This window comes from Bactrocera dorsalis, chromosome 2, assembly GCF_023373825.1.
Source record: "Bactrocera dorsalis isolate Fly_Bdor chromosome 2, ASM2337382v1, whole genome shotgun sequence".
NCBI classification, from domain to species: domain Eukaryota; kingdom Metazoa; phylum Arthropoda; class Insecta; order Diptera; family Tephritidae; genus Bactrocera; species Bactrocera dorsalis.
In genome coordinates, this window is record NC_064304.1 from 103526967 (window position 1) to 103552037 (window position 25071).

Here is a 25071-nt window from a genome sequence, read left to right on the forward strand (position 1 = left end):
GTGGTTTGGTTGGGGATTTCTTACTCTCTGCTTGGTTTTTGTTATCGCATTCTGCTTTTCTTTTTGTTTAAAAATTATATTATCAAGCTTTGCTGTTGTTCTCTAAAATTTAAGTACTCGAAAAAATAATTTTCTTAGAAATTTGTATATTTTTTGAGGTAGATGATGAAACATTCGTAATCAAAATCGTAACCAAATGAAATATGAAAAGAATATACATATCGTCACCTGAAATGCAAAACAATGTATCATCAAAAAATCAAAATTGAGTTTTTCAACTTCCACTGTCAGATATTACCAATATATAACCAATTTATAACCAAAACTAAAATTTTGTTGCAATATGAGTGGTTTCTATTATAACGTTTTTCCTTCGTCTGTAAACTTATGTATGTTATGAAAAGTGATGTTACGTTATTTTGAATTTTAAGTGACGATATGTAAAAATCTAATTGGAAATCTTAACATTTATAATGTATTTGAAATTATACAAGTATATTTGAATTTCGAATAACTAACGACCAACTGGCTCATAATTTCAAGCTATTTGAGCCATTCTCGGCGTCACTACAGGCATGTTATTATACTCGGCTTTGAACTCCGACTTAAGCGGTAATGCTACCAAGAAAAGAAGAGCTATGAAGAATGAGACACAACATTTTCACTCTCCAGTTGAAAAGATTAGATTAATGGTTCCGTGATCGACAGTTAAAAATCGAAATCTACATATTCATCAATGGATAAAAGAGTGATAGTATACTAAGAGCTTCTGTAGTAATCCCTACGTAATAAGTAGCTTCAAACTAAATGCCCGCCTTTTAGGCTAAAATTGTTGGCATAACAGAAGCTGCTAAATGGGTATACTTCCTATAAGCTGTACCAGGCTATTTAGCAACTTCAAGGGTTGTTTGAAGCAACTGACCTTTGGGGCACAGCTCTTGTCTTGGAACACAGGCAACATAGAAGACAAAGTAACTTTGGGTTAGTTTTGGACAAACCAAAAAGCTTCACAGCCCATCTACCCGTAAGATATCATCTTCAGCAAATCGGAAAAGTAAATTAGGTGGAATGCAGAGCATGCAAAAAGCATGATGAGAGGCTGAAACATTATCTATGCGAATGCGCTGCCCCTTCAGATGGATAAGACGGTATATATTCCATGGCTCCTAATATTTCAACTTAAGAAAGAAACTTAAAATCAGTTTTTTTACGATATCCACCGAGTTGTTGGATAAGTTTTAATTTGATTACCACCCGGGAGTATAATGTGGCTAATGATGTCCTAAGTGCGGCAGCCTGCGGTGTGCTGCTCGAGAGCTTGCCCTTTCAACCAACCAATAGCTTAATAATAACACAATTTAAAATGAGTGTTTGTTGAGTTCTTTTTTGTTTTCTTATGGCAATCAGCTGTTTATAACTTTTTATTATCAGAATTTGATGCAGTGAAAATTACAGATTTGCGGACCCAGTCATAATTACCCGCCAGTTCGGTGGGTTGTCTGAAGGTTTTCGTTCCGAAACGCGTGAAAGTTAAGAAGAATGAGTTGAGAGTTGTTTCCAATTTATCTTCTTCCATTCAGCTTCTGCAGATAACATCTAGTAAGATTCCCAAATTTACAGCACGGACGCCAATAGGGCAATGTCCTGTTAAAAGCCCCACAACTAGGGAGAGTCTAGCCTTACTGAAGGCAAAGAGATCACTAGATCCAGCGCTGGTCACGCTTCCGAAAAGTCCAGCTATATAGTAGTAGAGCACAAGAAAATAGGGGAGCACCGTCCCGTTCCCATTCTACTGAAAGCGGTTCTAGAGTGCCTTTCCTTGCAAGCTCATCGGCTTTGCAATTTCCTGTGATTCCGCTTTAGTTTGGTACCCATAACAGTCTTATCACAAAGACACTCGATACCAGCGAGATTAGATACTCCTCGACCAACCCTGAACGCACTGCTAATGAGTTCAAGGCTAGTATCGCCGCTCTGCTATCTGAGAAAATCAAGATATAAACTTTAATTGAATACGTCAAACTTGGCGGTATAGACCAGTGATATACTACAATTCCATATCATAGTTTCTGAGAATATTTATACTTTCAGATTCCAACACTTGGATATGTATATAAGAATACAGTTATTAGAATTTCTAAATTGATTTCTTAATATTTTCACACGTTCCCATTGAAATTAAAAGCAAAAAAAATAAAGAAACAAAATACACCACACTTATTACTCCCTACTTTGTCATTATAGCTCGGCAATTTACAGCTCATTTATTTTCTCCCCTCTCACTAATTAAGAGTGTTTACGACGATTGCCACTTTTCTTACACTTCCAATTTCTTTTGTTAATTTCCGCCACCATAATAATCGTAATTATTTCTTTGACTGCACACACAGGTAGCTTGTTCTTCGTTCCCTCTAAGATTAGTTGGCATTATAGGCCATACCGACAGACACACATATTACATATACATATACTTGCATTAGTTACTTTTCGGCTTATTGTCTTTCAACTGGACAATCACTTAGTGTTTCTGATTGGTCCCCTGTAATTTTGCTGCCTCGTTCCAATTAGACTAATTGTTAGGTGGCTAATGCGCTTGATCGCCGCCAGGTGCCGCTGAGTGCATCAATTTTAGAAGTAATCTGCCTTAAATGCGATCAATTTAAGTTGAGTCGGCTTTGCGGCCCACACAATTAAGTGGTTAGCTAGCTCAGCCTCTTTCTATGTTGTTGAGTCCATTTACGGAGTGAGTTGGATAGATATCAGAAGTGTATTCACGTTTTTAGAAGGCGTGGTTCAGGTCTGGACGGGACTTTTTCCAGCTTTCGCGTCAGTGACTAGGTTATTCAACTATTCGTGGTTAGTCGAAAAGTATTGACACAGCAGAGATTTGCTAAAATTTTATTTGAAATACTAAAAACGAACAAACTCTGTGGTTCCAGTAGAAGTTAAAAGTCAACGGTTTACTGATCAACTGAATTTTCATATAGAGAAGAAGAAAATTTAGAACCAGGTCGGCTAACTTTACACTGCTTTATCGCCGATCTGTATGCTATACTTAAAGTTAAGGCCCATAGCTTTAAGCTATTATAAATAGATAGGAACTTATAAATACGTGCCTTGTAGGGCTTTATTTAACTTTTTTTGGGATTTCAGGTGACACTTAATAATTTTACAACTTGTAAAAGCGGTGATTAAGTGATTAAAGTATTGTCAACACTCTAAGGAAATTTACTTCAACAATAGGGTCGGTTATCGTTTTGCAATCGAAAGCAAAAGTAGAGATACATATTCCATATAGAAATTCTTGAATTTCTCGTGATAGTGAGTGAATCGACAGGACAAAAAGAAACGCCACAAAAAAATTTAAAATGCCAATTTTCTAATCCAATCTTCGGCTTTACAGGATATTCGTCTTTAAATCGCTAGATTTATTCAACCACGGATACACCTTCACATACCTAGGCTAATATTTCACTTCCCAGACAAGCAATTGGTCTAATAGACTGACATAAGAAATATTTCCAATAAGTAAATGTAGTGTTATCATAGAAAACCGTAAACAACATACATATATATAATATCTTCAATTCAACCGTCCTCTCTTGCAAAGATTGCTTACTAATTATCACTTCAGACACGCTTTGTGCTGGAGCGAACCCACTCAGATTCATGGGTTAACAGGCTCAGCAGTACAGAGTTGAGTGTAGGAGAGGGATAATAACTATGGTCGACTTCCGTTTGGCACACAAAACTCGGCATTCAGCATACTGAGTCGCAGAACTTGCAAGCCTTGCAGTTTTGTTATAGTATGTATGCGAACGGCGGAGAGCACATCACTTACTAAAGGACACGTGCTAATGTCACGAATTTAAGTGTGGTTCTGAGTGTATCAGTGAACCATTATCGGCTTGTGCGAGTATTCCACTTGGTGCTTTTAGATCTTCCGTAACCTAGAAAATATTATATTTCCATTTTCATATCAATTCAGATCAGCATTCAGTTACTAAAAACAGGGTCAGAGATCTATTATAATTTGAATATTGAAAGTATTTAAAGAAAACGGTATTAGAACCACCTAGTCCATATGTAGAGCGCAATTTTCACCTTACTGGGTTTGTTAATCGCCAAAATTGCCACTTTTGGGGTTATGAGCACCCACATGAGACTTTTCCAGAGCGTTTCTGGTATTGGTGATCCTTTTCCATATACTTAATGATTGAATAAAAATATTACAATTGAAAGACTATAAACTGTGTTTTCTATTTAATTCCAATCATGTGTTAACTTAGGCATATTTTACTTCTAGTAGGCGGTTTAGTAAGGACAAACACGAAGTTTTGCACTTATTCTGGTATGAAACCGCTCGATCTTTCTAAGCGACATAGCTTCGCTCTATGGGCTCTTGGAAAGTTCCAAAAAGATCCGACGTTTCCGAGCCAAGTTTTTTTTCAGTGATAGGGCCCATTTTTGACTCAGTGGGTAAGTAAAGAAACAACATTGCTGCATTTGGAGCAAAGAACAATCGAAAGAGAGTCAAGAGCCGGTGAAATCTATTTATTCGAAAATGTTAGCGGTGAAAACGGAACCATCAATGCCGACATGCAACGATAACCCACTAATTGATGCTTGAAATTGAATTTCGTTATCTCGGCGACATTTGGTTTCAACAAGACGGCGCCACTTCTCAAACATCGCATCATTCCGCAAAAGATTTATTGAGAGAACACCAAAATCGTGTGATATCACATAGTTAGACCTTTTCCTGTGTGGATATGTAAAGGCTACAGTTTATGTAGACAATCCCGCTTCGATTCAGGCGTTGGAGCACAATATCACTGCTCGAAAGAGTCATCGAAAATTGAACTCAACAGATGGATCAACTGAAACATATCCGCGCCCACCATTTGAAAGAGATAATCTTCAAAAAATAAATGCCAAAAAATGTTCTTTCGAATAATAATAAACATTTCTCATTAAATTTGAAGTTTCTATGATTTTTCTTTAAATAAGTAGTTGAGGTTCCCTAGTAATGGATCACCTTTACTATAACTGAATAAAAAAATATAATTTCAAATTTCAGGCATTAATTCTCAATTTATTTTAAATATTAACATATATTATATATATGTAACTTCAGGAATTTGGTATTTGGCATTTGCCGTTAAAGCTTGATACCAGTTAGAGGAATACCAGTTCACTTCCTTGGATTGCTGAGAACTTACAAAACTACTATTCATTTCGATTATTTTTTTACATACAAACATTACAGCACTTATAGTTCAAATACAGCTTACAATTAATTAAAATAAACAAAATATAAATTATTTTTGCTGAACGCGCTAAACTATACAATAAATAAAGCAAATGACGCTGAACTTTGTAATGATGCATTCAAACACTTTTATGCATACAAGTAATATTATATTATATCACAGACAACAAATAAAGCAAAGTGTGCACTGCATATGTGTGAGTGTGTGTGTGGCGCAACACGTTGCGACGATTGGTTCAGGGGCCACAGCGCCCGCCCACGTCAGCTACGTGCGCCTTGGAAGACAGACGATTCTGTTGATACAATTTCATTCCAATTGTGTGTGTGTGTGTGCGTGTATTATACAACTACAACTAAAGCCTTAACTAATGGCGCGCCGCTAGTCACCAAGGGCGCCACATTGGATCAGATGAGCAGGAATCCACGGACACCACGGAGGCGGTATCGCGCGTCGAACAGCTACTATCCACCGTCGTCACATCGATGAGATCCTGCTCCTTGCATGTGCTAGACGCTGCAGCAGCCACAGCCGCAGCAGTAGCATAGGATCTATGCGCTGCCTCACTAACAACACTGTAGTAATCTACTGGCGACTTGGCGCTGGTCGGTGACTCTAGTGAGCCCATCGATTCACCGCATTCACTGTAATTGTAATTTGCCGACGGCATTGGCATTTGCAGTGTTAACGGTAGCGGCAACAGGTTGGCATTCGTGCAGGCGGTTGTTGGTGGCATTGCGCCAATGCCGGTTACCGTTGAGCTGCGCAGCAGTTGATGTTGCATTTCGATGAGACGCGTCGAGAGGAATTTCATAATTTTGCCACCCAACTCATCCGCTTGACACTGTTGCAGGAGTACTTGTGAAATTTGATCCGCCGCATGCACGTAGCCGGAGCGAAAGGACTCAATATGCGCGCTAGCCTGAGATTGTAGCGAAAGACTGCCGCGTTGTTTCAGCTTACGCATGTGTTCGACCGTTAGTTCGAGTATGTCGGCTTTCTCGAGACGCGTCACATGTTCACCCTCCTGCTGCAGGCACTCCACCATCAGATCCTTGAGATCGTCGAGACACTTGTTGATGCGCGCGCGTCTTTTGCGTTCCAACAGCGGTTTCATCACCTTGCGGTACTGATAGGTTTTGGACATTTCCATGACCATTGTTTTTACTTTATTTTATATTGCGCGTTGCAACTAAGCTTTGGTTGAATTCTATATATTTATTTAAATTTAAATTTGCGTACGCGTTCTTTCGTTATCCGTGATTTTGGGAACTCCGTTGGGAGACACAAGTGAGCTTAGCGTTTATAAGTTGTTTCTGGTTCGCGTGTCGGTTTCAAAATGAGCCAACAACCTGCCCCGTTCACAACTTTTATACAATAAGGGGGTTTTCTGCGCTCACACAGCTCGTACGGGTTGCTGTTTGTGGTGGTTGGTTGCACGATCGCTGCACGATCGCAATGGTGGTCGGTCGCACTGTGTGCTATCGGTGTGTATGTATGTGTGTGGTGCAAGTGCTACCAGTGCTAAGTGAGACTACTGTGCAGTGGCTGCGTTGATGACTGTTGTCGGCTTTCTGATACTCAAAGTCAGTCAGTGAGAGAGTAAGCGAGAATGGGAATGCGTTCGAAGTGTGACCGAAAAGTGTTGTTTCTTATTGTGTTGGGGAAAATTTGGTAGCAGAATTGCGGCTATTTACATTTTTTCGATTTCGTTTCCGCATGTAGGCATATCCCCAAATATTGATCAGGATATTGCTTTCTCCATCTACCGATCATACAGTGATTGAACTATGGAACAATTGAACTACTTTGATAATGATGAAACGATCACGAAATTTTTGAAAAAGCGGGAAAATCGGGCTCAGCAATTGGCCCTAGGATAGGTTAGATGGCTTATTGAAGCCATCCTTTGTCATTTGTGAGACTATACAGAAGAAAAACTGCTGTGTTCGAATTTAAAAATTAGCAAAACGCTTAGAAGCCAATACTAATTTGGAAAGGCATTATTTTTCCACTCCCACCAGTTTTGTGGGATGTCTGAAGGTATGGGCTCCCACGTCTTGACCTCTCAGACGCGGGGAAGTCAAGAAGGAAGTGTTGAGTTGTTTCCACCTCATCTTTTTCCATACAGGTTATGCAAATGGCGTCTGGTAAGATTTCCCAACTTAAAGCATGGACGACAATTAAAAGCTCCACAACCAGGAAGAGGCTAGACTTACGGAGAGCAAAAAGATCACTAGATCTCTTGCGTTCGATCTTAGGCGCTGGCCAAGCTTCCGCCCAGCCCCGTTATCTAGTGGTAGAACACATGAGAATACCCACCCGCTCCCATTTTACCGATAGCGGCTTAGGGTGCCTTTCCTTGCTATTTCATCGGCTTTGCAATTTCCTGCGATTCCGCTATGGCCTTTAAACCTTACGCCTTATGAGCGACTGAAACCCAACCGTAAACACCCGAAAAGCAAAGCAATCACCAGGTCCTTGCAACCGTGCGATATAGTATAGTTACATATATGTATAGTATATGTATATTTGTTAGTGGAATTTTAAATACTATCATGAAAAGTCTTCTCTACAACAACCTGTAAAGAATTTTTATAAAATTATCTACAAGTTATGTCTAAACTCTGATGAAAGAAATGTAGCAAGGAAACGAAAACATTTATTAGTTTCGTAAAAAGACTTCAACAACCAAGTATTTCCAATATATGCTGGATGATCCGTTCAGAATAGAGTTCCGAAATCTGATCACGACAACCGTCGCATCGGAGCTGATAATCTTAACCACTTAAGACTCAATAAAAAACGTCTGGAACTTTATACATCCACAAAGTTTGGATGAAAACCTTTCATGTCAGGGATATTTCCACAAACATCAACAACACTTGCCATTATGCACGCGGGACTTCACAACATTGGTCCCATTGCTGCCCAATCGCATAGCGTACGGCCAGCAACACTTCGCCACACAGCAACACTGAGCACACGCGAACTCCGCACACATAATCAAAAGAGAGCGACACGGTGTTCGTGAGACGCGCCAGCAAGTAGTGATCGTGCGCGGCGCTTGTGCCAATCAGAAGAGCATAACACGTTGGAGTGTTGCTCACACGATCAATAACGACAACGTGCATGCAAACATAGTTGTCGGATGACGGAATTGCCCGCTAGGGGCACAAATACCAATGCAATGGACGTTCGGGCGGTTGGTTGTTTGGTTGGCTGGCTGGCTGCCTGCCTGCCTGCTTGGTTGTTTGGCCCCACCACGCGGGCATGTCTTACTTATTGTCAATGATGACAGTTCTCTGCCGCTGCCACTGACTTGTGTCATGCTGTTGTTGCTTATTACTACTATTGTTGTTGCTGTTATTGCTGGTGCTTTCGTAAATCGCATTGTGTATTTTGTTCGTACGCTACACACTTTTCCAGACCGTGGGAAACAGATTTGTCGTGTGTTTCCCACACGATGGACGGATGGATGGATTGCGATACGTTGCGATGCGCGACGATGAAGACGACGACGACGACGTCGACGATTGTGGCGATGCGATCCGATGGATTGTTGTTGAAATGTTGCCTTTGTTACTTTGCGCTTTAAGTATTTGTTGGTCTTATTGCTATTGTTGTAGGCTTTTCTTTCTTTTACTTTTTTTGTACTTGTTTGAGCTTTAGTTATTGGGCTGCCGGTTGGGTCCCGCATTTTGCGCCACTGCTGCGCCTTAGCTGGAGCTCTCCGTTCGTTTGTATGTAGGTTTGAAGTCGCGCAATTACGCTGAGGCATGCTCGACTGATGATGATGGCATGAATTTCGTTGAAGCGTATCAATTGAGCTGGTTGGCGGTCGAGCCGACGGGCGTTCGTTTGACGGATGGACGGTCAATGAATAGTTTGCCTGGGTTTACTGGGCAGATGGTGGGACACGGGATCCGACTGTTTGACGTGTTGCTTTGTTTGTTTTAGTTTAGTTTGCAGTCAACTTTTGTTGTTGTTTATTTTTTTTTGTTGGGGAGCGCATGGGTCCCACAGTTTGCTCTACCATATAACAGTGCATCGGCATTTTGCAGAAAACTTGCGGGCTCTTGTTACTTTTTTTACAACACACATAATTCGTCGCTTCTCGGGTGGGGTGCCGCAACACACACCAACACACACACACACACATAAAACACGCAAATTACACAAGTAAAGCCATCAGCCGTCAGTCAGTCATTGTTGCTGCGACAAGTGTTGTGGGATTTGTTGGCTGATGTTTTTAACCTCACGTCGCTTGTCCCTAATGCGCTGGGGGGAACGCACGGCATTTAACTGCGAACATATTCATAACTGTTAGTCACCCAAAAATTTACGATATACAATAATTTTTGTTTACATTTTATTTATTTTCCAATGAACGTCAAGTCGACACATATTTGCTTTGCTAAACTCACGTACCTACGAGGGCGTTGTAGTGAATCAGTGGTTTTGCGGACAATCTCGCTTTGTAAATTTCACAAACATGAGCTTTGGTTTTACAAAGCACCTGTATTTCTACTGTCCATGTGGAGCTACTGTGATCTCCGCCGGGATGATCCGCTTCTGGGCAGATTAAACTTGAACGAGGATTTAAGAAGAGACGGTAGTCGGGTTAATCAACCCAGAGACTCCGAGGAAGCCTTAGCACTTTTGCAAACTTTTCTAAAAATCAGTGAGTTGGCTTTAGCTCCGTTTTGTATGTCACATCCGCTTCAATTCACTCAGCAACTGACAAGACGGTGAGCTATTACTTACATATATTTTTATTTCATGTGTGTTCCTGACTATTGTTCTATGAAATGCTGTGCTCTTTAAGTTTTAAGTCACATTCGAATGTAAAAAACATCGTGGTGTTTTTAATCTGTAGAAGACTCTTCATATTTTGGTCACTGTAATAAAAGTTACATAAAATCTCAATGTTAATTATCTTGAAATTGGTCGTCCTTCTCAGCAAGCGCTGGTCAACAACCAGAACCTATGCGACTGAGAGAATATTCTAAATCAGAGTGAACCGGTTCAATATGCAAATCCAATCTCGCCGCAATTGCAGATGATCTACACTACTACACTGGACACTATTTACATACGATGCGGCAAAATATTTTGTCGGACGCTCTTTGCCTAAGCTGTATGGAGGAGGATGAGATGGTATCATCTTGTCGCTCTCTTCTTCTTTGTCCGGATTTTGCCAGACCTAAATGAAATATCTCGGTAGACACATCTTCGGCTAGCTTAACAAAATTTCTGGAATTGGAATTAATCTCCTTAACAAATTTGTGTTGGAGGTCACAACTCTTCGTTCCCATATGAGGGTCTGGTGATGCAGTTTTAGGAGTTTATAGGTAAAATAAAGGATGAACATTTGGCTGAGTGAAATCCATCGATTAGGAGCAACCCTATGGCCGAATCTAACCTAATCGTCCTTCTAGATTTACTCATATATAACACTGAGCCATCTTTCTCCTTCTCTCCTTTCTCAGCAACTCAATAAAATTGTAATTCAAAAAGTCTCGGATTTATCGAAATAGCCTTCTTTCTCAATTTTGTATGTATGTAAGTATAATGGATTTAGTTTTAAGCAAATACGAACATACTTACACTTTTCTGGATAATAATAAAAAAAAACACTGCCGTTTTCGAGGAGCCATCACTCAACAACAGCGCAACGTAACGCAAATTCCCCCACCCATTGAGTCGGCGCCGCTGGCCTGTCAACTTAGCAGGGGATCTTGAGTGCAGTATACAAAAATGACAAACATATATACATATGTACATACATACAAAAATACAATCTTAAAAATATAATCTTTCGCGCCGGTACCAATGGTTTTGGTGGCATACGAGTAAATTATCGCTAATTAAAAAGCCCTTTTCGTGTCCCCACAAGCTGATAAGCTAATTCTAGCTTCACTGGTGTCTTATATACATACATGCATATGTATGTATGTATATTTAAGTAAAATATTTACATATATTTTAAGTAAAATATTTAGATAAATATTCATCCTTATCAGTTTTGTAGACCACAAACTCTTGTTTTCAGGACTTGTATGTAGGTATATTTTGAAGCGTTCGCAGCCGAATGCATATCACACTTGCAGTGCGTTTGAAAAGTACTTTTTTCTATTCCGTAAACAAGGTATATTAAGTTTGCCATGCGTACTAGTCCAACAGTTTTTGAGATATCGACCGAAAATTTTGTACCCGTTCATATCTCCCCAAGACGCTGCTCGAAACCGCCGTTATCGGACCAATATAGCATATAAAGTGAATAAGTGAAATCGAGGGCTTGTGTGGAAAGCTTTTTCAATTGATGCGGTATCTTAACAAAATTTAACGCAAATAAATGGCAGCGGAGAAATATGACCACTTCATTCCTAAAGAAGTACTAAATAACAGGTCAATTGAAAAGTCTCTGGCATAGCATTGTAAAACCCATCTTTGGGCAAAAATCATTTTTTTAATTGAATACAGTTCTCTCAAGAGTGATACGTTGTTTATAGCGTCCCTCCAACTTTTCGATATCAATATCAGCGAGCATTCTTTTGAGATCCGAGAACAGGAAATAGACGCTTGGGGCCATACGATGGATGCGGAATCGAATTCGGAGTCCAATTCATGGACTTTTGGCAGCGCTTTTACTGACTTGTGACACGGTGCATTATTTTCGGCGATTTCGTCCTTCGAACAGTTTAATAAGGCCAAGGCGGTCAACAAAAATTATTCCACGCGCATCCAAAATACAGACGCCATAATCTTATAATATTGCCAGACGACTGTTTCGGTTTCAATGCTTTAGAGTTAGTTCATCGTGTGCTGTCTATTCAGATGACCATCGATTCGACTGCGGAGTGAAAAAATGGAGACATGTTTCCTCCATTCTCACATATCGATGCAAAAACTCTGGATTATAACGCTTTAATATCTCCAAATACTGCTCTGAATTATTAACTTTTCGTTGTTTTTAATCTCTGCATTCTAAACTGTGGTTCGAAAACTCATGACTCTTTGAACAGTGTTTTTTGTCCTTGATACCTTTTGGACTGAAGACATCACGCTGGCATGGACAACTGTTCGATATCCTTGTTGGAATTTTCCCAAACTGTAGATGGCGATCGAGATGACTAATCGGTGTTATTTTACTGGATTTTTAACACCATGTAGCCGATTTTCTTGTTTTATTGTCAATATTTCCGAGAATCCAATGAACTAAATCATCGAATTGGCTAGATTGTTGCGATTGAGTAAACAATTTTTTAAAATAGCTTCATTTGGAATAAATTTCTGAAAATATTTATAGATTTATGTTTTTCTAAACAGTGGATTTTCATACATCCTCGTAAACTATCAAAGTGAATTGGGAAGGTCTTATTTCCATTAATACATAGGAATAAATAATGAGTTCCCCTTTGAATAAAACCACATTCATTGGCTTAAGCTTGACAATCGTTTGCGGTAAAAGAGTGATAACAAAATTCCAAAAATTTATGATTTCATTATAATTTTCATATAGTTTTTAATAAGTTTATCAGTGTTTCGATAATTCAGTTCAGACATGTGTAATAAAAAATAAATCTTTCCGAGTTAGGTGCTCTTTGTGAAAAATCCCCATAAAAATCTCATATAAGCTGAACCTAGGTACTTTTTTGGCGTAGTAAAAGCATCCGAAATTCAGAAATTATAAACTTGAGAGGGAAATGACCAAACTTAGCTCGCTTAAGGGGTCAGTAGACTAATCTTTTTTCATTTTTTATTTTTATTTTTGCATTTTCTGTTTCCTTATACCTTTAGAATTAATGTAGAAACCCACTTTACCATTGGAAGGTTTCGAAAAGCCCAAAAATAATAATACTGCTCGACGTTCGGAGCGCTCGAGGTAAACCTCATAATACAATATGTGAAAAAAGTTCTAATGTCGAATAAAAATTTCTCTTAAAAAAAATGTAAAAAAACAGGCCAGAATACCCCACTGACCCCTTAAATCACAGCAGTAAAAATCAAGGCGTTGGTCAGCGCTCTGGAAACGCCAGGCATTTTCAGTATCAATTGGCAGTTTCGAATGGACACACTAACCACCTGGGTAGGGTTCTAGGTACATGTAAAACCTCTGCTGTGCTTTGTGTCCGCCTCCTGTAATGCAACTCTACATTGAGCGATCAAAACACTCTGCCCGTATTAGCCTTTTAAACCACTCCACCGAGGGCCAGTCCGCATGAGTAGGTTGGAGCGAATTACAAGGGTTCCTGCTCCCCGTGGTACAATAATCTTAAGTCTCCCAACATCCCGAACGTACCCGTAAGTCACCTGACCGTTATAGCTATTATCCCAACGGTTTTGCCACCTAATCTTAACCTTTTCATCTATAAACCTCCTGCTCCCTAGATATCCCTCCCTCTCCACGTCATCGACAGAAATCCAGTCTTTTTGCAGCAATGACATACTCAAACCTCTCCTTAACCTGAATACAACAGCTCGGCTGTATGACAATCAGATCAAGAGGGGTGGTCCTAACAACACCTTTATTACATCCGTTGAGACAGTGCGACATACAACACGTCTTGGCGCCCCAAGACTGTAGTGGCTGCATTCCACCACCTCTTTGGAGTTTTGTAAAAAGACATTAGCCGGAAACTTTTGAAGGACTTGGTGATGAGTGCAAGAAGCTTTTTTTATAATGGAACTGATTTTGGAACTTCCGTATTACCTGTAGAGGGCGATCCCTCTGGTGAGAGAAAAACTTTCACTATTACTTTTGTTATTTAGTGAACTCCCGCCAAGGCGTAATTATGATGTACCTAAAAAACTCGATTACTCTTTAGTCAGTATTTAGTGCCGAATATTATTAAACGTGCTCATAACGATCCATTAAGCACAGACTTTCAAAAGCTTACGAGTTCCCACGCTTAGACCGCCGCAACTGGAGCACGATAAAAGACCTTCAATTAACATTCGATCACATGAAAGAAAAATTACGAAAATTACAAGTTTTCGTGGTAAAAAATTTCAACAGCGTATGATTTCCGCTTGACAAATCGTTTAACACGCTTCATGAAAATTAAAAAAAAAATAATAATAAGAAACTTAGTAAACAAGTGAGTCCAAACCAGTGGCCGGCTAGAGGTCAGTGTCATAGCGACTGCGCGATGACGATGGTGGCGGAGCGACCAGCAGTGGCGCTGGCGGTGTTGAGCCGAATTAAACGGTCATTAGCGTGTGTTGAGTGGCCAACATTGCAGAGTGTCACAAAGCGCTTGCCTAATGTCGGCGACGCCAACAAAGAGGTCATAAACTGGCTGCCGCGGCACTTCAGCGCGAAAGAAACGCGATCTAAAGAAATGAACGGTGTTAAAACTAAAAAAATAATGGCAAATAAAATTAAAAACGAAGTAAATAAACTAAATAAGAAAAAAATTTGAACTTCGACTGCGCCGAAGCTATTATACCTTTCACAGTTGTATTTCTTATAAGAATAATTAAATCTGAAATTGCTATAGTGGTCCGATCTGAAAAATATGAGCGGCGTTTGTAGCGTTATTTTGGACAATTGGTTAGATTAGGTTAGGTTAAGAGGCCGATCCTGAAAGGGTAGGAGGTAGCTAAAAACGCATATATACGGAATTATAAGATCTTTTCTGGTTCGCCGAATGTAAGACTACCGAGATGTTTCAGCCTCAGTTTTGAACAATGGAGGAGAAAGTGCTTAGTTATTTTCATTTCACCCTCCTTCTTACGTCTTTGAAAACTAACGTCCGACACGATTTTTGGTCTTCCCGCATGAATGACAATTGTGACCAAACGATCTCAGGACAAGTAGTTCAGTAGATCTACCGAGTTCTACTCTAGGCCAAAAGGATCTCGCAGTCACACAGAAGCAGGACGTCGATGCCATATTTTGTAAATATATCTTTGCAAAAAGAAAAATATCCATTCAAGAACTTGATATTGATCCATCAGTTTATATGACAGCTACATATATATTATAGTAGTCCGATCTAAACAATATAATCGAAGATTATAGCGTTGTCTTTCACAAAAATCCGCACGCGTTCGTTAAGCTACCTTGACAAATAAAGTCTTCCAGACAAAAACTTGATTGGGGTTTCTCAGTCAATATGGCAGCAATATGCTATAGTAATAGTAGTCCGATAACGGCGGTTCCAAGAAATAAGCATATAATTAGTATCGATAGAAGAGGTGCGGGTCGGTGCTCCCATATCTTCTTCTGTTCTAATACTAGATCGCGGAAGCTTGTACATCCGCTGGCGCAAAGCCGTTTGGACCAATATCAATCGCAAGAGATTTAGATCTAGGCTAGACTCTGCCTGGTTATAGGGGTTTTAACAGACCATTGCACTATTGGCGTCCATGCAGTAAGGCTGGGAATCCTACCAGACACCATCTGCAGACGGTGAAACCGATGAAAGAAGATGAGGTGAAAACAACTCACGTCCCGCCCTTGGGAGCGCATACCTTCAGACATGCCACCGAACTGGCGGAAATGGGAATTAAACATATTTGCTACTAAGCGGTTTGCTGATTTCTAAGTTCGAACACACGGGTTCTTCTTTTCTATGGCATCACGTCGACTCATATACCACGTGCGTTCTTTGATCAGCCATCTAACCTAACCACCTAGTACATTTCATTCTGGGTGGTAGATTATAAGGGGTCTGACATCTCATTCATAGTTGTTTCAGGGTTGTTGATTAACGTAGTATACCCTGTTCAGGGTATAAGAGTACTGCTAAGCAAAGTGCGGCGTTGAAAAAGCTTTTTTGATGACGGCGACGCAACAACTTAACGCCTGATTACGTATGCGCCACCACTTTATTGCTGTTGTTGCGCTGAAGACTGTTGCTACGTTGCTGCTACTAATGATAATGATGATCGTTGTTAGTGTTGTTGTTGTTGGTTGTGCACTTGCCGCTTTCTGCATGCTGGCAATGTTGGTTTTGCTTGCCATGCGACTCTTATTACTGTTGCAATTGCTGTTACTGTTGTTGTTGTTGGTGCCGTTGGCGTTGCGGTTGCTAAATGTGTGGCGTGGTGTGGCGCAGCGTGGCACGACACCAAATCAAACCGTGAGAAAGTGCTAAAGCGTATGATTGGACTACATCGACTGAGGCATTGCTGGGATTGCACCGGGTTAAACTTTGCTTACTTGGTCTCGCGCATGACGAAGCACCACAAAATGAATAATGGATGAGCAAGCAGCTACCAAAACGACGTTGTTATTGGCTGTGAAGAAACTGAACCGTGCATTTAAGCCGAAACTGCTTATGGTCTTTTTGAACCTATGCCTGAGTAGCGTTGAAGACGGGTTAAACCAGAGCTCGCAGTTAAAGTCTAAATATCTTTCGAACTTTTAACCAGCGCTTGAAGTACTCTGTGGACTCTATTTTTATGTTGAAGCTGATAATCGTACAGAACTTAAGTCAAGTTAAGTGCCTCTTCAATTTGTCTTTTCCATTCCAAATCTGAAAATACCTGCTGAAACTGCAAGCAAAATTATGTGGTGCTGTGTCGGTTGGACTTTTTACAAACTCTGGTAGTACCTTGTGGAACCATCAGAACCAACGAAGAGTTGAGACACTTAGATTAATTCATCATTCTGTTATCAAAATATTTGCTTAGACATGAGATTTCGACTTTGTTAGAAAACTCCATGTCAACACTGGCATCAGCTACTTAAAGCTCAAGAGCTGAGGAGCGCCAAGGCTTCAATAATTTCCTTTAGACATTCTCAAACAAATCTACAAACGTTTTAGCTAATGTTATCGCCTGAGTTTCTGTATTATGCATTATAAGGAATAACTACGTTTCTTTGCTCGACTCAAGATGATTTCACTTTTCAATTTCTGTATAAAAAGATAAGAGTTGGAATACTAAAATAACGATTTTAAAGCGGATATTGGTCTCTGAGGCATTTATGGACCTCTAACAATGGAAGAACTGTACTTTGGAACTGTCCCTTTGGAAAAAAACTTAAGCTCTGCAAGTATTCAACGCAGTACCTGCCGTTGGAAGCAGAGGATAAGGAAGACCTTCACTCCCATTGAAAATACCAGGTGGATAAGGATCTGGGTACACTTGGAATCTCCAATTGGCGCTAAATGAAGAACGACTGGGCGCTCTTGTATACTCGGTTATAATCGCGTAAGCGTTGCTTACGTTAATAAAGAAGAAGAAAGTAGTTTTGCTAGTCAGATCTGGTTTAAGAATGTGACCGACCATTTCAAATTTACAGCCAATATCACTTACGCCAAGAGAATTCTCAATAATTTTACAAAAAACTGGTAAGAGGTCTGCACGTAGCTCCAGGGCTCCTAATCCCTATTTTACGGACTTGATTTTGAGGGAGATGCAGCAAGATGTTATTCCACACTTCGGTCTTTAACTGGTTACAGTTCATGGATTTTGTAAGAAACCTCGATATGAAAATAAAATTTATATATAGGAGGGCTTTTCACTTATTAGAAGAGGAAAACTCAAACTCTCAACTAAAACACCAAATGTATGGGGTTAACAGCCATCGGATATAGATCCAAGCTCCAGACGAATTCATTTACACATCCGGCAAAGTGTTGCCCACAGTTTCATTGCGCTTTTTTTTTACTTCAGTCATATGTGGTATACCTAGCTTCGTCTGTTGGCGAATGCAAGCTCGTGCAGCAATAAAGAGATTCGCAAATAAGGAGCGCGTATTGCCATTTATGTGTGCGCGCCAAGAGCCAAGCTCAAGCGAACTCAATTGCCGGCACTTAAGCACTATGCAAGCAATGCAACTGAAAACCACAGACGACAAACAAACGTACACGAGCAAATGGCTCTAGCTGAATCAGCTCAAACCGTAGACACCTTACGCGAACCGACTTGGCCAAACGAGTAAGCGTTAGTTAAGATTAATTGCGACGTAGTAGCCGAGTGCACACACTTCCAAACTGGCTGTTTGTTGACTTCGATCGTTGAACAATTGTGAGTGTGCGAGCGCTTGGCACTGCGCCTCTTAGCCGTCTTGACTGGCAGGCGTGTGAGGAGCGAGCGCGCACTTAGCACACGCGATTGGCACGCGGCTATTTTGCGACGCATGCTGCTAACGTTGCATTTTAACTCGGCGACAAACTCTTCGCGCCTGTATGCTGGTGTGTGTGTGTGTATGTGGAGAGTGTTGTTGCTTTTATTGTCGATCGTGTAGCACCTAAGCGAGACACTGCCGTTTATTGCCAACGTTGTTGTTATTTGTAGCTTATTGTTGCTGTGGTGTCATGTGGCGTTGGTGGGACGTTGGAGGCGCGACCCATGGACACCATTCCGGCTGCGCGTGCAAATAAATTGTGGCTCGGGTTGGTATGGATTGTGTAGTGTCTTTTAAGAAAGAGGCGTATGCTTGTGTGTGTCTTATATATGGAGTCATTTGTTGGTTGGATTAAATGCGTTGAGTGGTATGCAAATTGAAAAAGGCGGACAAATGACGTTTATCACTGTAATGGTTTTTATATTGAACTGATGTTTGTTTAATATTCGTAATTAATTAATAAGACTTATTTATATGTGTGATTTCGAATTTAAAAAGACTGTGTTTTGAGTTATGAACTATAGTTTCCACGAGAAAAAGGTTCGTTAATTCGATAGTTACAAACCAGGATTCCATATTGTAGTCAAAGCAATCTTGGCTAAATTTAGCAAGGACATACACCCTAACTGCTTATAACTATCGTACTTAAAGCAATGGATTATATTTAGCAGCAATGTCTTGTCGTTTCATCGAAATTGTATTAGGGACATAGTCGAAGAACAAAGCCGATTACTCGAAAGATTTCAAAAGGAACCCTGAGCTCCTTTTACAAACTTGTGTTAATCTGATGACTTTAATTACGATTCAAAATGAACTTAGATTAGTGTGAGCTCTACGTACACGACCTATATGAGCATTTCCATATTCTTAGGCTTTATGACTAAAAACGATATACAATGAAACTACCAAAATAGTTGTCAGACAGATCAAAGTGAGAATATCTTGGGGCATGCAGGTTCACCAAAATCAAGTGCAAGAGTCCCAAGGAAAAAAAACGGGTCACAATCTATTGCCATCATTTGCGAGCCGTATGGGAATTATTAACGACGATAAATGTAGAAATCGCAGGGAAGTAGACATGAGAGAGACACTGAATACCTTCTATACTTCTTTTCAGCATAATCTAGTATTCGTCTTAGATATTTAGAAGCTTCGCAATTCAAGGGATTTGACAAAGTATCAAAATTAGATATCAAGCCGCTCTTAAAGTTCGGTTGCAGCGTTGACGTTCTGTATGACGAATACTTCAGCTCAAATTAAACTAAAACTCCATGTGTGCAGTGAGGTCGGGAACATCCTGATATTAATGGTTTTGAGCTGTATGTACTTTATGTAACTATATTCGTGCGGTTTTTTTCGAATTATCAACGTTTATTCTAGAAAAACTAATTTTTATTGCTCATCTGAGGTTTTGAAATCATTCTGGTAATTTGGGAACTTACATCCCAAAAGAAATGCGCGTGATTGGCGTGATTGATTGGAATTCCAGTGATGGCGTTCAGCATCGGCTGAAACAAATGTTAGACATAGGGGTCGAGGTCTGGTCTTTAAGGCGGATAAGGTAAAATTTCGCAACCACTATTTTCCAAATGGTTTTTAACCCGTCTTGTATTATGAGAGCGAGCGTTTTCATGATAGAAAATTATTGGCTTGTGTCTAGGCAAAAATTCTAAGCATTTTCGGTAACGGATCGTTTTGATTTGATGAGTTGGTGTCCGTGGCGTTCTCTATCAATGGTTTCGCCCTTTTTCTTCTTTTCCTTTATTGGCATAGACATCGCTTGCGCGGCTATAGCCGAGTTAACAAAAACGGGCCAATCGTTTCTTTCTTTAGCAATTTGGTACCAATTCCATGGATAAACTACTGCTGGGCCCTTCTCTACCTGATCTCACTAACGGAGTGGAGGTCAAAGCTGGAGTGTTTTCATCTAATCGGATGACATGACCTGGCCAGCGTAACCGCTGTCTCTTAGTTCATTGAAATATGTATGTTAATGTCGTCGTACATAACGTACATCTCATTGTTCCATCGACTGCGGTATCTGCGGTGGCCAATGCGCAAAGGACCTTAAATGCTTCGCAGAACTTTTTTCTCGAAAGGTCGAAACGTCGATTCATCAGATGTTGTCAGATGATGAGTGACTTAGAGATGAGTAGAGAGAGAACTTTACTTCTCAATTCTCTACTCTGTCCGAAGTAGGACCTAAGTATTAGTAAGAATTATTTGCGTTGGATTTCGAGGCTGATTTTTTTGTTAGTGTTAGTCCAGCAAGATATACGAAATTATCTAGGACTTCGAAGTTATGACTGTTAACATGACACTCTTTTAGAAGATTTCATCTGTCGGATTAAGCTCTGCAGCTCGAATTATTTCCTCGAACAGTAGATTGAAGAAGTCGCTCGATAGGGAGTCGCCTTGTCTGAAACCTCGTTCGGTATCGATCGGCTCGGAGAGGTCCTTCCCTATCCTCACGGAGCTTTTGGTATTGCTCAACGTCAGTTTACAAAGCCATATTAGTTTTGCGGAAATACCAAATTCAGATATAGCGGCATAAAGGCAGCTTCTTTCCATGCTGTCAAAAACAGCACGATGAAATCGATGAAGAGGTGGTGTGTGTCTATTGTCTTTTCCGGGTATTTTCCAAGATTTGGCGCAAGATGAATATCTGGTCCGTTGTTGATTTTCCGGGCCTAAAGACACACTGATAAGCTACAATCAGTTTGTTGACGGTGGGCTTTAATCTTTCACACAATACGCTCGATGGAACCTTATATGCAATGTGGGATCTCCTTTTCCGTGGATTGGATAGACCGACTTAGATTCTAATCGTCGCCTATGTTTTCGTCCGACCATATTCTACAAAGAATCTGATGCATGCTCCTTACCAGTTCTTCGCTGCTGTATTTGAATAGATCGTCTGGCAATCCATCGGCACCTGCTGCTTTGTTGTTCTTCCGACGGGCAATTGCTAATCGAAATTCTTCATGAAGATCGGGTTCACCAGCTCCAGGTGTTATGCTTTCATTTCGCATTAAGCAGGCTGGAGATGAGTTCCCTTCGTAATTTCAGTATGCTCTGAGCATCAATCACTGGATCACCTCGGGAGGTTCTACAATTGTATGCTCCGATCCAGAAACCTTCTGTCACCTCATGTTTTCGTAGACCCTTCATTACATCATATTGAAAATACTCATAGCCAACAACAACAATGTAGTTTGCTATTGTCTCATATCGTCTACTATCCAACCAAGGTAGTTCTGGAGCAGGTGTAACGGTGGTGCTAAACAACATAATAAACTCTGGACCGTTAATATTGTTTGACTAGACAAATGCGTTTTTGTTGTTGTCTGTTTTCGTCTTAAACTCGTACACAAACTGCTTCGTTGCTTGTAGGGGAGAATGAAGGTTGAGAATTTGGTTCCCACCATTGGCGAATGCATTAAATCCTGCAGACAGCACTAAGGACCTCTTTCAAAAATATCAATACATACATACTCGTACATATGTACATCTAGATGTTTAATGGCACCAAATCGAATGTCACTGTGACACCTGCAATCGCTTGAGCGTCACACAGTAGCCGAACCGAATGACAAGAGCACAAAAGCAAGAAGCAAAACAAAAATACACGCATACACGCACACATGTGTGCGTGTGTATATGTTTATAAGCGCTCATTTGTATGTTTACCCTCGTACAGCATCCCAGAAAGGTCAAATCGCAGCGTAGCAATGTCAGGTGGCAAGTGTTGCTAAGAAATCGTAGCGTGGGAAAGCCAAGACAACGAACTCAACTCAAACTGAAATCGACATTTATGCGTATTTGTTGTTGTTATTATTATTATTGTTATTGAGTGCTGTTATCACAGCATACATGTCCCTACATTGTTGCACACGTTCACCGCGCTGCTTGACTGACTTAGGGGCGCGAAATTTTCTGCGGCGCACACATGTAGTGCTTCTGGGCGCGGACGGCGCGGCGGTTGGATTGAGCAATATCAGCGTAATAAATAATTCCACTTAACGCGTAGTATGGCTGTACATTTTTGGGCACTCGAAGTGCAGTAAAGCAACGGTATTCATACACCCCTCCACTGGTAACGTTATCAAGTCACCCATAAAAGTTTTTTTTTTCAGGTGCATTTGTGTGTGTGTGTGTGCGCGCAGTGCGTAATCGAAAACCTGATTTGACAACAAAATCAATTTCATCATCTTTATTATGCCATGCACACGTACAAGTGCGCTCAAATACGCATTTATAGCCATACTTGAGTTGCACGGCGTTGCGCATGCGCAAACCGTGCCTTTCATTGCCGCAGCGTTGGCATGTTCATGAGTGTGTGTGCGCATGCCGCTGCAGCCGGCTGCCATCAACTGTCAGCTGTGCGCGTAAATCCTTGCGTGGGAACCTGCCGAAAATCCTTCTTCCCACGGCCAAGCCAGTAACAGCAAACAACCTGCTACGCGCACTAAAGTAACCACTGCGTGATTGCTTTCTTTGTTTCCGTTGTGTGCGCGCAGACGCAGCGTTTTTGTGTTGTATCACTGCCAGTGTGTGTTTGCTTGTACATTTCGGCCGCTGCACCCCAAAACAGCGGTAGCTCTTATGGCAGCAACGCAGTAATCTCGAGTGTTTATGCAGTTTAAGCCCACAAAACACACGTGCAGTTCGTAGTGAAAGGCGCAGAGGAGCAAGAACAAGTAGAAGAAATCAGTATGCGCAGCTGTGTGCTCAAGTGGCCATCATTATCACTCTCATAGTACGAGTAACTGCGTTTGAACGGTCCGTCCGTCCAGCCGTGCGCTCGCCGGTATGCCGCCCGCATTCGAAATCAGAACAGACCAAAATGCAACAACAATTAACACACGAAAATGCGAGCGAAGCATAGTCATACTAAGTGTGGCAGCACGTTTGCCGAACAAAAAACGAAGTTTTACTTGCTGCATCCGTTTTGCGGACACACGGTTGCTTGGTTCCCAAGGAATTCCCACAAAAACTCACTTCCTTTTTCTTGTAACCGTGCTCCTGCATATTGTATATCAAAACTTTGTATTTGTTTAGTTTTTTTTTTGGTTTAAAAATACTCGCTCATTCGCTTTGAAGCGCTCGGCGTTGCGTCTCTTCCAAAAAAATTCAACAAGTAATTAGCAATAAAGTGTCGACGAGGCCAAGTGAACGCGAGTTGTGCTGAAGTGAGCGCAGCAAGCTATGCCTATATGTCCATTCAATAAGTTAAGCCATTGTGAACGCTTTTAATTTTCGGGATTTTTTAAAATCAATTTCGGGATCCCGATGTTTAACAATACTTACATTGAAATACACACATGCTTTTATTATTGCAATATTTCAATAATTTTTTAAATTTACAATATCTACTTCGGGATCCCGAAGACGCACCTAAATTTCTTTCCATAATATTATGTAAAATAACGGTATAAACAAGTGATTCTTGTTTTATTTTATTACAATATCGACTTCATCGGAAGAACTATGTATATTTTTTAGTTTTTAGAGTTTTTAGGTTAGGTTAGGTTAGACTGGTAGGCCAATGAACCATGCCTAGACCAGTTTTGGTCCTTTGCGATACCAAATGGAGTTCAGTCAAGTCAAGTCAGTTACTAGGTCCATGAGGAGTAGTCCTCTTTGACGTGAATTTCAACAGACTCTGTGGCCTTACTATCGATACCGCTTCTAGTGTATCATACCGGGAGGACTCGAGATGCCTACAGTGTAGTCTTGCCAATGCGGTACAAGTGCACAAGAGATTTTCTATTGTTTCCCTGGAGCCTGGCTGTCTTTTTACTTATTGATTTCTCATTTCAAAACAGAATCCCGAATATTTATTGATTTTATCGTATACATTTATTTTATTAAAAATAGTCTAACTTGGTACCAACATTTATAAAATAATGTTAACTGAATTAGAAAATCTTTATTCAAAATCATTGTCTCACCAATAACAATATTGCTCGAATCCCGTGCTTACGGGATCGCAACAGTAAATGACTTCGACTGCGCAGAATCAAGCAGAGCGATAATTTTGCTAAGGCGCCCACCTGTTGTTGTTACTCTGCCGTCAATTCACTGCTTACAGGGTCAGCAAACGGTTTGGCAATATAAAAATACAGGATATTTCATATGGATGATAGAACTGACTGCACCTTTGTACTAACCACCCTGTGTGTGGTGAGCACAAATTGAATGCGCTACAGTTGGCAGTAGGACGGCATTTAAAGAAGGAGTAGATTCAACTAGGACTTTTTAAGTAAAGGCAGAAATATGGAGATCTTAAGCACAGGTGAATACTTATCGCCATAATATTTTTGTTACCACTGAGTTTAAGAGTTCTTGGGCGCGACCGGTCAAGAAGATGAGAAAATGTAGTCAAAACTTCACAATAATTTCAGTGATAATAGGGAACCGCTTGAAAGCGTAAGGAATTCCGAAACCGCTAATCTTATAATCTTATTTGAGCGAAAGTAAAGGCTTTCCATTAGTTCTTCTTCCTTCAAGTGCGCTTTCCAGAAACTTGTTAGTTTTTCGACTTTTATAAAGGAATATAAAGCATATATTTTTAATAAAGTTGGATAGTCTATTTAGCGTTGCTGAATTATGGCTTTGACAGCTTTCACATACATACATACATATGTCAGTATTTGAACCTCAACTTGTCACATTGAAACTTAGAACTGGTAGTTAGTTAGTACCTCTTAT

At 40.4% G+C, this 25071-nt stretch overlaps 1 protein-coding gene across 1 annotated transcript; it reads right to left on the bottom strand.

Annotated features, from left to right (window-relative positions):
- Positions 1–5067: 5067 nt before the first annotated feature.
- Positions 5068–6638, bottom strand: LOC105221996 (enhancer of split m3 protein). Its single transcript, XM_011199151.4, has one exon. It carries the CDS (start codon positions 6427–6429, stop codon positions 5656–5658), a length of 774 nt encoding a protein of 257 aa, XP_011197453.2. The 5' UTR covers positions 6430–6638; the 3' UTR covers positions 5068–5655.
- Between the last annotated feature and the right edge of the window lie 18433 nt (positions 6639–25071).